The sequence below is a fragment of the Hydractinia symbiolongicarpus genome, chromosome 13 (genome assembly GCF_029227915.1).
Source record: "Hydractinia symbiolongicarpus strain clone_291-10 chromosome 13, HSymV2.1, whole genome shotgun sequence".
Classification (NCBI taxonomy): Eukaryota; Metazoa; Cnidaria; class Hydrozoa; order Anthoathecata; family Hydractiniidae; genus Hydractinia; species Hydractinia symbiolongicarpus.
The window spans coordinates 7510256-7524081 of record NC_079887.1 but is presented as its reverse complement, the minus strand read 5'-3'; the positions used below and the strand labels follow the sequence as shown (position 1 = coordinate 7524081).

Here is a 13826-nt window from a genome sequence, read left to right as displayed (position 1 = left end):
ACTATTTTGGTTTAAGGCTATCATGTTTATACACAAAGTTGTATAGCTACACACAGTACTTTTGTCATAATAACAATAAGTTGCTAGGAGAGCAGAAGCCCACCTTAAAAAGATGCAAACCATGGAATCTATTTATGCTTCCAGGTAGCTCCACCTCCAGCTGAAAAAACAAAACAAAGAAAAAACATTTATATCAGTAACTATTGTTATTCAGCCATTACAAAATTCTACTTACAATTCAGTATACAACTCATGACATCATCATTCAAGTGTTATTTTTCGCTAGCTACAAGTCACCACAACATCTTGACTTTGAAGGAAAATTTTTCAAAGGAAAAATCACAATAAAAAACCGTTGATTTTTTCTGGTAATACAATGCTTGAAATTAATAAAAAATAACTATGAATAGGCTTGGAAAATATTAGAATGTTATTTTTGGTATTTTTATATGCTTCTTTTGCCCCAGTCAGAAAAAAAAAGTTCTTGACAATAAAATGTTTTCCTTTCGTTTTCTTGCTTTTCGCCATGGCCATCAACATTTTTTGTCTTCCCCAATATGTTATAAAACATTATAGTGATGAAAGTCAGCTTTTGTTCAAAGTAAGTAGAGCATCCAATTTGTAAAGAAAGGTTTGTCTACCATCTTAAAAAAATTACAAAATATTTCGCGAATTTTGCGCACGCGAATTCTGAATTTGACATTCGGATTGTGATTAAGAAAATGTATTGATCATGTACTTTGATGAACAGTTGCAGAGATATTAGGGTTTAAAGGTTTGTTGATGACATCATCAACCCATCTATTCCGAAACGGATTCAGGGGGCCAGTTTTAGGAAACTTGCCCAAATTGGTCCTAGTTGGTCCCTAGTTATTCACGCGGTGATAAATTTTCGACGTCACCATCTCGCTTACAGGTTATTTAGCCTCAAAGTTTTAGGTGCACTGTTATGGCTTCATTAATTTAATATGGGATATTGACGTTAAAGTAGTGTTATTCGCGTCACGCCGTAATGTCAGAAAGTTTAACATATTAGACATGCATTTTTCGGAACATCAACGGAGAATGAACCATTAAAATATCTCCTTAATGGGTCATCAAAATCACACAATCGTATGAATTTTCTTGATCAACAGTTAATGCTCTACACAATAGAGGCAACGTGAAAACAAGTTTCGAAATCAATTTTTTTGTGGATGAGTTACTGGCGTGATCAAAATTCAAATGCCGTTTCTTTTTATTTGTTATTCTGCCTTAGTGGATTTTTCCACGAGCTTTATCGACTAGTTACATAATAAAATTATAATATAATAACTCACCGTTTTTGAATGTAACAAATTTCTTCTTTAAAAAACGATTTGCCCTCTCCATTTAACACAATTTTAACCTTCTTTTCTACCTGCCTTCTTAGGCCTGGTAAGTATGCTGCGACACTTTATGCCTCTCCATACCAAATAGGGTTAAAATGCACAAATAACATCTAAAAATTATGTCAAACTAGCCGGGGTCAATATTTAAGTGCTGTGTATGAAAAATAAACCCACAAAATTAGAATAAAAAGTGTTACCTTTTGCAGTGCTTTGTTAATGCAGGGGCGTTAAAGATGAAAGGAAGGATCTATGAATGGTATACCTACAGGTTTTTAAAAAAAACATTAAATAACAGTGTAGTTGATACTAAATTTAAAAGTCTTTACTGAGTAAAATCATTTCTCCAGCTTTAAACTGATCCATTACTCTCTAAATGTGTGTTGTGCATCCCTGCGTACAGGTTTTAATAAAAAGAACAAAACAAATGAAAAAATGAAAAAAGGGTGGGTGATATCAACCACCCAAAATAAGAAAAGAAAGTGGTTTTGTGCAAAAAATGAATTACCAATTAATAGTAATTCATTACAGTTACGCACTTCCCACATGGAAGGTTTGGGTGGCCAATTGTGACCCTCTTTTCTTCGACTTCTGTTTTTTCCGCCAAAGAAACTGCACGGTCACGACAACCATTTCTCTGCCACACCAAAAATGCGGCGCAGGACATCGGTCCAGGGTTAGCCATTTGAAAACGTTGAAGTGATTGAAATGAAATATTCTAACAATTAAATTACAAAAAGTTGTAATAAAATATTGACAAAAAAAACACACACAAAAAAAAACGTTTTGCATGGTTAAAGTTTACTTGAGCTTGTTCAGCAGCTTCCATACTTTTTTTTCTGTCATGGTGCTCCTCTGTTTCCTCCTCCTCTTCCTCATAGGTATCGACATTACGTGCCTCTGTTTTGGAGCAGGACGAAAACTTAGTTTGAGGACTTTTAGACATTTTAATTGAATCTATAATACCGAATATTTTATTGATGTGACACCCAGATTGTGTGCAGAGTGAGTAGTGAGAATATAAATGAAACATATAAGCACAAAACAGAAATTACATTTTTAATAAAGAGATATTGCCGACAGTAGGCGATGGATGATTAGAAAGAATGATAAAAGTTGTAAAGTGGCAGCTTTGGGAAGTTCCACCACCAACTGTGAGTAATAACCTTCACTTTTTAGTTGTGAAATTCTAGATTTTTGTTCATTGAGGGTAGTTAAGATTCACGTAACAGGGTACACCACGAGAAGGTAAGCCACAGGATTTTGAACCCCACCTATGAGAGAAGAAGAAAAGCAGACATTAGCCAAACAAACAACAGGTGGTATATAAGATAGACGCTCTGTAGAAACACCGTGTGAAACCTTCTTGGTTTTCACAAAATACCTGGCACTGGTGCAAATATTTTGGACAGAACGCAAGGTTTAATCATAGTAAGTTGCAAGAACTTTCTGTAAGAGCTCTGAGCACTGCCAATGGACAAAACTCATATGAGCATTGCCCACTTGGACAGTACACGACTGACACTGTCAGCAATACCTGTAAAAGGTACGCCTATGTTTAGGAAATATCAAACTAACCTGACACCAAATTTAAAATAAAGTAAAATTAATTAAAATATGAGTATAAATATTGTGTGCAGGTCGCCACTCTACAAAATACACAATTTTTAATTGAAGCAAAGTAGTTTTCGTTCCTAATTTCAAAGTGAAGGCGATATTTAAAATTTCAATGAAAAGGTATTGGCTAAAAAATTGTGTAACAAGATCAATTTTTATACGCAAGGCATAAAACATGACCCATGTGCAGGTAGCAGGGTATTGCTGAAAAATCACATTTACAGTTTGAAAATTACAAAACTTGTGGGAAAACAATATTTTTAGTATAGCATCTATCTCGTACATAACCTTGTTGTTGTGTATTACATGTCTTGATCTTGACATGTGTAAGAGCACAAGCTCTTGAAAATGCAACATAAAGTTGACCATGACTAAAGCAAGGTCTGCGCAGATATATTCCAACTTTTTTTAATTGTTTGATCTTGACATTTGTTTATAGTGGAGGCGAATGAAAGACGTAATGGAAATTGAACACATGTAATTTGAAATGGCAAGTTAGTATCATTGGCAGCTAGTGCAATGCATGGAATTAGTACACGATTACCTGCAGCAATCCCAGTAAGAACTTCACAATCAAGAACATTGTCTCTCGTGCAGCAAACAACTAATCTTGTGCCATCGCACGATCCATGTTTTAGGCTAAGATTTCGTAAGAACATTACAATACACCCGGTTTTTAAATGCAACCTGCGTGGCGGCATACCAGAAGGTGTAATTCTTTTTAAAAACTCCATATGATACATACTAATTTCTTCATGGTCGTCTGAAACAACTGAGTCAATGGAAAAAAAAGTTAGCAATTCCCCGGAAGTGTTTCTAAGACGAGGTTATTAATTTGTTGGTGTCAAAATAACATGACCCATAAAATCAGCTGCTGCAACATCACCAACAATAGCTTGATTGTGGTTGTCATTATGTTGAAGGACACATTCAGGAGGCTTTCAATACAGCCTTTGCAGTGCTTTACAAGTAGCCTTCCATCGCCTAATTCAAGCAACCAATTTGCAAAAGCTTCCTTTTGTAGCCCTGCTCTCATGTTGGTGCGTAGATGAACGATCTGGAAAGTACTACTTACACGTACTGTTGTCCAAAACTGTACAGTCTTACCATCTTAAAATAAAGAAGCTGCTATGCCAGTCCAAGCACAAGCTGTAACAGGCATTTTTTTTGCTAGCTATGACCTTCTTAATGATGTAGTTGTAGGTAAAGATTTTACCATTACTCCCTGAACCATCCAGAAAAAACCTTTGCTGATTATTTTCAACCAGTGCTGCAAGGACAGTATCAGCAACAAGAAGCTGTTCTGGGTTTAAAAGGGGCCTCATATTATCTGATTTGCGTTTCATTTATTCAACTATGGGTAGATCATCTGCAAGGTTTTTATGTAAAATTGGGAGCCCAAAATCATTAAGGTGCTTACCAAACTGCTGAAGAACCTGCTCTACTGCAGCAAGAGCAGCCTGTTCAGCTTGTGCTTCATTAATCCTCCTCATAAAATCGTCCATCATTGGGAGACGATAAGCCTGCCATAACTTAGCGGGGTTGTCCGGTTCCCCGTGAATTAAAATAAAGAAAAACATTAGGCGTATTTTGTGTACATGGTATCATCATCTAAAAGATGACGTGCAATGCAAGCTTCCCTAACAGTTGGACAAATATTTCAATTAACAGTTTTTAAATAGTTGAAAGAAGTGGCACTAGCAATAACCGTATGCATTATAGATACGCGTGATAACTTCTTAGCCTTTTTGTCTTGGCCGCCATACTTCATCCTTTTTAATAAAAACAAAATGCTATGGAATACCAGCATACAAAAACTTCCTGGCCGATTCTGGTTTTGATTCGAAAGAAACCAAGATGTAAACACAGTGTTTTGAACCTAAACCCTTAGTGCCGCAGCACCTTCCTCTCCACCTCTGAAAAAGACACGTTGATTCTTTGGGAGATGCAAGGGAAAGCGTACAATGCTGTGACTTTGTGAGTGCATAGAAAAGCAAATAGGCGCTACGCAGCTTCAGGAGCAGATACATACCTGGCATCTAGGAACGTTTTTACTTCATCATGGTCAATGCGCTCAATAATTTCAACATGTGCTGTGTCATAACACTTTTTATAGAAACACATCCTTCAACATTAATGTGGGCATTAAACTTTTTGGAAAGGTAGGGATTGTAAGGCACATTTCACCTGTTATCCAAATCAACACCCATGATTGTGACCATTCGCCCATTGTCAGTTATGGCACAAAGTGGATAACCGTCAACGTTAATGACAGTTTCATCTCCAAAGTGTTTAGGAATGTTTTAAGTGCACTTACCATCAGCCATACAGGGGAGTTATTATTAAGGTGACCACAGGTACCATGGACCATAGTGGACTTTGTGATAGAATAAAGTTCTGGTTCTAAGTTTGCATCTGGAGTTGTTGCCGAAATGAGAAAATCAATATCATCAGCATTCCGAAGCTTGAAGTCATGGGACAAATGTAAAAGCATGTGTGCGTGGGGAAGGCTCCTTTTTGAAACTCGATAACGTCAACGTCATCGATAACGTCATAAGAAAAAGCCGACAACACTTTGCTATAAACTCTCCCTTAAAGTGTATAACTTTAGTTGAAAAACTCTTGAAACAAAGTCAGGCCTATCACATGCATTTTGACCTAACAATAAATTGTCAACAATTTCTGGCCATTGCAGGTAAAAGTAAAAAAAAAAATCAGTTTACCTTTTCTTACAACCAATGCCGTAGCATCAAGGTAGAAGTAATTTGGATGCCTATTTTGCCTACGACGTGCTAACCGTAGCTGACGACGTGAATTAGCTTGTTGCGTATTCTTATTAGCACGCGATTTACATGTCGAAGGGCGTCAAGTTGTTGGCGTGCCTGAGCAGCTTTAGGATTTTTATTAGCACGACAAAGTCTATGTTGATAAGCATCTAGTTGTTGGCGCTCCTGAGTGTCTTCAGGTATCTCATTAGCGCGACAAAGTCTATGTTGCTTATCATCAAGTTTTTGGCGCGCCTGAAAGACTTCAGGGATCTCATTAGCACACTGAAGCGTATGTTGCTGAGCATAAAGTTGTTGGCGCGCTTGAGCGGCTTCAACGATCTGATTAGCACGGTGACGTCTTTGTGAGCGAGCATTAGTTTGCTGCCTCCTGACGTGTTGAGGGTTTTGAGAGGCTGCTACCTGAGCAGCACGATTGGGATGTTGTTGCAAGTGTTGTTAGTCTCTACGAGCATCATCAACATCCCTACGAAGGTCAGTTCTAAGAAGAGCATAACTATGGTCAGAGCTATGGGTCCATTGCATTCATTTACAATAATTTGCAAAAAAATGGGGCGAAACGTTAAAGTTTAGGTGCGTGCTTCAAAGAAAATGGGAAACATTGAGAACAAATTAAGTGTGTAAAAGGTAAAACCAATGTCAAACCAATCTGGATCCTCGGGATCTTGTGGTTGTGTTATTCTGAAGATCTCGTGGACGCATCGGCCTAAAATCAAATTCCGGGTTGCGCAAACACGTGAAACAAGTAAGGATTCTGCTTGGTTATTAAATTAAAGTCCATAGCATATGGTTGACAAGCTTAAAACTCCGGATTAATAGTCTGGATTAATGGTCAGGGTGGCTAGGTCAAAAATGTCGATTTTTTGCAGTGGCGAAGGTCGTGGTAATAAGGGACGTGACTTTAAAAAGATGTATAAAATGGTTGGTATGAGCAAGGAGGTTTAAAAAGAGAAGGATACACATCTCAGTAGTTTCTATTGAAATCATCCGTTGCCAATTTGCAGGTTGCTGTATTGTTTTCAAATTCAGTTTTATAACAAAGTTTTTTAAAATCTTGCGCATAAATTATAAAAGTAACCGTTGCTCATTGTTATTTCTGCATAATTATAAATTATTTTTCTAGTGGTAAAAACTCGTTTGCTTTGTACTTTGATCTTTTAAAATCAGTTTTTAAACATTTGTGGTGGTATATGCGGAAAATGAGTAAAATCAGCCAAATATGAGGGAAATTATGATAACATAAAGATAAAAAAAAACATTAGAAAATAAAAACGCGAAGAAATAAAATTAAATCAGTGCCCAACGAAAAACGCATAATTAGAGATAGCAACGAATGATTAATATTTTCTTTTGTCCTGTGAAAGAAACAATAGTCACCAAACACCGATTCTATACCGGAAATTCAATAACTTTGAAGAAAAAAATATGAACTAACATGCAACCCCTCCTGCAGTAATATTTTTTAAAAGTTTTATTAATCTTTTAACTCACGCTGTGCTAGGAGGGAACATAAAGAATTATTTACAAGATAAAAAATTATATCATATCTCAGGGCAACAATTTACACAATACAACCTCCAAGTACCAGCTGAATCGTTCTGCAATCAAAGAAAATAAACTGTACCAGTATTATTTCTTATAGCTCAACAGAGCCATGTGTTTTATCTATGTTCGGTATAGCTCTTAATATGTTTTTTAAAAATTCTGCTTTGTCGTCAAAACTCTCGTTTCACTCTCGGCATGTAAAAATACAGCAAAAGCGGCGCAACAAATGAGTTCAAATAAGCACGTAAACATAAGAAATTTGAATAGAAATTAAATGGACGTTGTTGAGATGTATCTCCTTCTCTCTTTAAACCTCATTGGTATGACGATGAAAAGGTTGCGAAAAATAAACAAATACTGTGGTTGATAAAGTTTAATCAAATCAATGAACAAACCCATCAGATTCTATTCAACTTTCGTTTTATTGTTTTATAGTATATTAAATTATGGAAAGTTTGAAAGATACTCTTCTTCAAAGTTACATGGACGATGATAAAGATATTCTCTTAGTTGGTGATTTAAGTATACCATTAACACTGCAAATTATCAACACGTTTGTTCAGGTGATGAAAAAATACTTCAAAAGAAATTAAACCAAGACAAAATCGAAGAAAAACGGTGCCTAAAGATCGATGCTGCGTTTGATAAAGAAACAACCGAGCTGATTGCAAAATTATAAATTATGTGGGTAATTTAAAACGGGAAGTGCTCGAAATATTATTGAAATTTTGTCATTTTTATCAAGTTAGTGAAATTATAAATGTTATTCCAGTGGCTCAAATTAGATAAGGACGTGTTTTTTCTTGACTGTGCGAAAAAGTTGTAATGAAAAATAGCAAAATCACAAAATATTTAATAACTTTGGTTATAACCGTTATCAGATCAAGAAAACTCACTGGGTTGGAGTTTGTAGAGATACTATTGGTCCTACAAGGTCAATTTTGAAAATTAGGAGTGTGTCGCGATAATATTGGTCATTTTGAGTTTTTGCTCGTGATTTACTCATTTTATCGAAAAAATAGTAAAATTGTATTTTTAAAGCATCTTTGACATCTTGGAAACCAGTAAAACCTGTGATGAGTAAAATTTATTCAGAAATGAGTAAGTAATGAGCGATTTAGTCACAAGCCTAACTTTTTCGAAAACATGCAATAATCACTCCTACAACATTATAGCGATTTGAAAATTTGGCAGAATAAATTGTCTGACTATGCTTTTTTCATTCAAATCAAAGTTGACAACAGAATTAATGAGTACTTCGAGATAAATGTGGTCTTTGAATAAATAATTTTTGGTGAATTATAACTTTGAAATTTTCATTAAATAACAATTTAGAAATTTGGATAAATAATAATTAGGAACATATAATACTTATTTACAATGATAAATTTTCGTTTAAAAGAGTGAATTATGATGTTATTGGTCTTTAAAATTCATAAAATCTAGGTTCAATATCCTACACTAGAAGCGAAAAACAGGACGTAGATAATTTCAATGAAATAATAAGAATCAGTTATACGATTCAATATTCAAATTCGATATAGGGTGTGCAAATGTTTAGTATAGTATTCTGTTTATGACTTATTTAAGAGTAATTTGAGATTAACTTAGTCCAAAATTGTAAAAATTTACGATGCTCTTAAAACAAGTTCCGCATAGATATCCTTTGGCATACAAGGGCTGTCATGAACTGTTAGAAATTGGATCTTTTTTTAATTTAATTACTTCCGCATCAAAGTGAAATCTAGATAAATTCTATCATAAAAACAAGGACTTGAACTTTCACGTACCACTCCTCGTGGAGTCGAATTTGTTAATAACACTGGCCTTTACTGATATTGAAAATTCTTCTTAGTAACAGTTTCTGAAACACTTTCGGGCGAAATTTGGAGTAGTTCTTGAAAAGATAAGTCCTTAACAGCGCCTTAACGAAAAAACCATTTTAATCTTCGATCACTCTTTATTTTCTACGTTTTCCGTCCTGGATTATCTTTAGGATAGCCAATATCATGTTTTGAGACATTTCTATTTCGGTATCGACGAGTAAATTCAGATATAACAGTCAAATTGCCTTCTAGTACGCTTTTTTATGTCGAAAAATTAAAAGGACCATATTTATCCTCAGGCACTCTTTAACCTTGTGAAATCAAGTCAAATCCAACAATTGTATACCTAAAAGTGAAGCTGCTGAAGAAAATCATGAAATTCTTAAGAGTACTCTAAGATAATAGCAAAAATGATGTTTACGTTAAAATCGGAAAAAGACTAATTGATGATGAAATACTCTTAATATTTGATTTTTTTTTTACTTTATTCTAAATTCAAGACCAGTTGAACCATTTTCCGAAATTTCGAACCAAAAAGAAGACTTCAAGGTTCCAAAAATTAAGATGACTTTTTTTATCTTTGCAGCTAAGGACTAAAACGTATCTTAAACTACTCCTGACTTTAGACGTAATTTTCTCTCAGTCTACTTATCATATAAAACTCTAATTTTCATATTTTGAAAGAAAAATCTTATCTTAATTCGCCATTAAAATGGAATTCTTCTTGGATTTAGAGACTGCTACGATATTTTAGATTAAGTGAGAGATATAGAAATCTCCACTTTTCGCACAGTCAAGAAAAAACACGTCCATAACGGTAACAGATGGTTTAGTTTTTCGTGGAATGCTGGCAAACGACAGGACCAATAAAAAATTTACAGAAGCAATCGAATTAATGGTTTTGTTTCGTTTTAATGACTGGATAAAACCTATTGCTTTTTTAGCAAGATCCTTCGGTCAAATTAGATATGGAGATGAACGGAGAGCATTGTTTGAAAAACATCCTAATATTACATTTGAAATAACAAACCAAATGCTGCTAGATAAATGATTTGATGCTTACAGGGGGAGTTAGTTGCATGTGAGAAAGGAAAATTAACACAATTCATTTATGAATAATTTTTTAGACGCTGCAATAAAAAATCTTAAAAAGTTTTTTGCACACTTTAAATATTTTAATCATTTTTACCCACAAAATAAAGAATGTCAAACTTTTTGTGTATTCTTAAGTTTACCAGAAAGCAACTCTCTCTATACGTTCCTCATTTTTTTCCAATTTATAGCGGATTACACAACGACTTAAAAGTTGTTTAATGACGTCATTAACCAAAATGGATTTGGGGACCCACATTTGGAAAATTTACCAAATTTTTTTCCAGATTGTCCTGAGTTATCCACGCAGCGTAAAATAAATGACGTCACCACACCGTTTACAAGTTATTTGACCCCAAAGTTATAGTTTTTTTTTTTTTTTTTTTTTTTTTTTTTTGTCCCTACAAGCGCTTTATTCTTCTTTTCTACAATTATAGCAACAATTTATTTATTTTTAATACTGTACTACTGTCTATTTAATCTGATTGTTCGAGTGTTTTGATTGTTTTTGAATTTTAAAATCTCTTCACAGAATAGATTATTGATTAATCGCTGCCTACAATCCTTGAAAGAGAATTGGAGAGTTCAATGTCATTGATTGTTGCAGGTTCCCTACCCCACAATGAGCGTGCGCCTCTGATGCATAGTAAAGTTGATCTTAACAAACTGAATGAGATCTTCGACCTTATGAATTTGGTCGATTGTTGAACTGTGACATCCCGCTTTTCAGCAATCATCTCTGATAGTCGTTTGTAAAACGCTCCACACTCACGACCCATTCCTCCATTTGTTGAGAAGACAAGGGGACTGAAGGTCCCATATTCTACGGTGTTTACTCTCTCGTTATAATGGCGTTTCTTTTCATCTTCATTCCTTTTGAAGCACTTGCTGAGCTCCAGACCCCTGTATCTTCGAGCATTTAGGTCAAAGACCCTTATATCGAAAAATGCTCTTTGCCCAGGAGTCCAGAACCCAGTAGCACTGATGTCCAAACGTGCTTCTCTGCTGCGATTGGCAGTACGATATTGAAACTGCTCGCCATCTAGAGCCATCAAGCTTGGTTCGCTTCGAACATTGACACATACCTCATCAATTAGCTTTGCTGTTATGTCGCGAATCTCATTATGTCTTAATGCCACAAACCCTCCTTTCTTACAGGACAGCGCATGTGAAACATCAAAACTGCTTCCACAGATACATTCAGTGGGTAATCGAGGTAGGGTCCAGTTATATCGAATACGCAGTGCATCCTGGAACTGCTCTTTGTTGAGATCGTACGCAAGCTCTTTGATTGGAAGATTTGTTAACCAGATTGAAGAACCGACTAGGCAATTGGAGTCGTTCTTTTTCTTTTGATCTTCATTCAACTCGGCTCTGACTCGCACCAGTTTCTCTTTATTTCGTTGGTTCTTCTCACTTTTAATCATTGCAATTGATTTTATTTCCCCATTTTCAGTGGTGCCAAGTATCTGATTCTGAAGTTTAAATGTAAATTGCTTTGAATTCTCGTGCTCGATCGGTGCAATTTCACAGACATTTTTAAGACCAAGTCCGCCCATCCGAGGCGGGAGGGACAGAAGATCTCTTTCTGTGTCGTTTATGACTTTCCCACCAGTGATGGCTGGTATAAATTGATGTCTCAAAATATCTTCAATTGGTTGGAGGTAATCTTCCATTTGAGGTATCGTTCGAATGAAGTATGAGTAGCGATGCTGAAAGCCACTCACATAACATGCATATGCCGCCTGTGGCTGGGTGACTGCAATCTGTGTCAGCAAGGTCAATTCATCAGACCAGTGTTTGACCCTCTTTTTGCAGTATTGATCTTTGGCTGTTTTACTTCCAATAACGGCGCCAAGATGTCTCTCACCATCTTTGGATATTTGTATATTTGTGCCTTCAAACACTGTTTTGGCAAGATCAAAGTGTTCCTCTTTTACAATTAGCCATGATTTCATTGGCTGGGGAAAGTATCCAAAGTGTGGACCGATTGTTGTAATATTGGTCCACCATTGCTTCAATGATTGCAATTTTCCTGTTGATGTAATATCGTCCGCAAATGCTGCCATTTGATCTGGAACATCAGCAATTGTTGACAACATGATGTTAAGGAGTGGTGTAATTCCCATAGCATAAACTGCCATGCCAATTGGGTCTCCTTGAGTGGTCCCTTCATTAGAGCGAAGTTCAATTCCACCAATGACAAACAATCTGGCAGGCACACGATAACAATTGACGACATAATTTGAGAACTCTGGACACAATATTTGCACATTGTGAAGTAGAGCTTTCCGATTAATGTTATTGAAAGCATTAGCGGCATCTACTAGTATCACCGCCTCAGCTCCTTCACTTTCAAATGCTTTCCTCATCGAGTGGATTGCAGCCTCACTTCCTCCTTTTTGACCAGAACACATCTGCACCCTGCTCCCCGATATGATAACATCTCCTTTAACAATTGACATAACCAACTTTCCACAGATCCGCCTTAGCACTTCCCCGACCCCAATGGGTCGGACTCCTGGTTGCTTGTCAAGTGGTACTAACCTTGCAGCTAGAAAACCCTGCAACGATTGATCATTTATTTGTTGGGTGCAAATTTTCTTTGTGACATTTGCAATGGATGATCGTAAATCCTTGCCACACTCTCCGTACATTTTCGATGTCAGCGGCCTTCTCCATCCATTAAAGTTATAGTTATAGTCATCCCCAAAGTTATAGTTGCGTTGTAATGGCTTCATCAACTTAACTTAATGTTATTGATGTCGTGACGTTTAATTTGTGGATTAACATTTGACACATAATTTTTTTGGCGAATTTAATTGCAAAATGGACACATCTACCATGTCTGGCACAGACATAGTGTAGCACTACATGCTAGTCGATAAGGCCCGTGGAAAAATCCAATTTTACAGAAGAACAATAGAAAACATTTGTCATTTGAATTTTGATGACGTCAGCAAATGTTTCAGTATATTGCATACTGACTTTTACCAAAAAATTAATGTAAAAATAGAAAAAAAATTTGTAAGGAGTAAGTTCTAATTTAACAAAGGAGTTCTTAAAATTTTTACACAAAATGTGAATTGTGAAATCGCATTTAAATCCTCCCCACAAAACGTTGCAAAAAATATGAAAAACAACAGCTGGCAAGGTGTACACACTAGTTGTTAGAAAGTAGCAATGCTGATAGTTACAACACTGATAATAACAACGTCAGAAATAGGGTATCTCAAATATGTCATATTACCGATTATGTTGAAAACTTATGAACTCATGAAAAAATTCTCAACAAAATCCAAATGAAACCGTGGAATTGTCTTGAGTCATAACTGAAATCACATACAGTTATCTCTGACAAAACTATATAACAAAAATGTAAAGATTGAAAAATTGGTGAAGTGTAATTCTTAGGAATAACTTCTAAATCAACAAAGATTGGTATTTTGTTTCTCTTGTGGGCGGTACTTCCTCATAAATGTTTATAAAACATGTATATAAGGATTTTTGCGAAGTAAAACCAAATCTACAAACATCAGTCTTGAGGTATATTATATATCATTTTTTTCCCCAAAAACTTACACGAAAAATCA

General features: G+C 35.6%; 1 protein-coding gene across 1 annotated transcript; it reads right to left on the bottom strand.

The window, feature by feature from the left end:
* Window positions 1-3355: 3355 nt before the first annotated feature.
* Window positions 3356-4309, bottom strand: LOC130623034 (uncharacterized). Its single transcript, XM_057438541.1, has 3 exons — window positions 4201-4309; window positions 3875-4094; window positions 3356-3800 (listed from the first exon to the last, which is right to left on the bottom strand). Exons 1-3 carry the CDS (start codon window positions 4307-4309, stop codon window positions 3356-3358), a joined length of 774 nt encoding a protein of 257 aa, XP_057294524.1.
* Between the last annotated feature and the right edge of the window lie 9517 nt (window positions 4310-13826).

Coding starts and splice junctions, on each gene's coding strand:
- LOC130623034 (XM_057438541.1), bottom strand. CDS start 4,309: ATGAGGCCCCTTTTAAACCCAGAACAGCTTCTTGTTGCTGATACTGTC. Junction 4,095..4,200: donor GGATGGTTCAGGGAGTAATG/GTAAAATCTTTA, acceptor CTTTATTTTAAG/ATGGTAAGACTGTACAGTTT. Junction 3,801..3,874: donor ACAACCACAATCAAGCTATT/GTTGGTGATGTT, acceptor ACCTCGTCTTAG/AAACACTTCCGGGGAATTGC.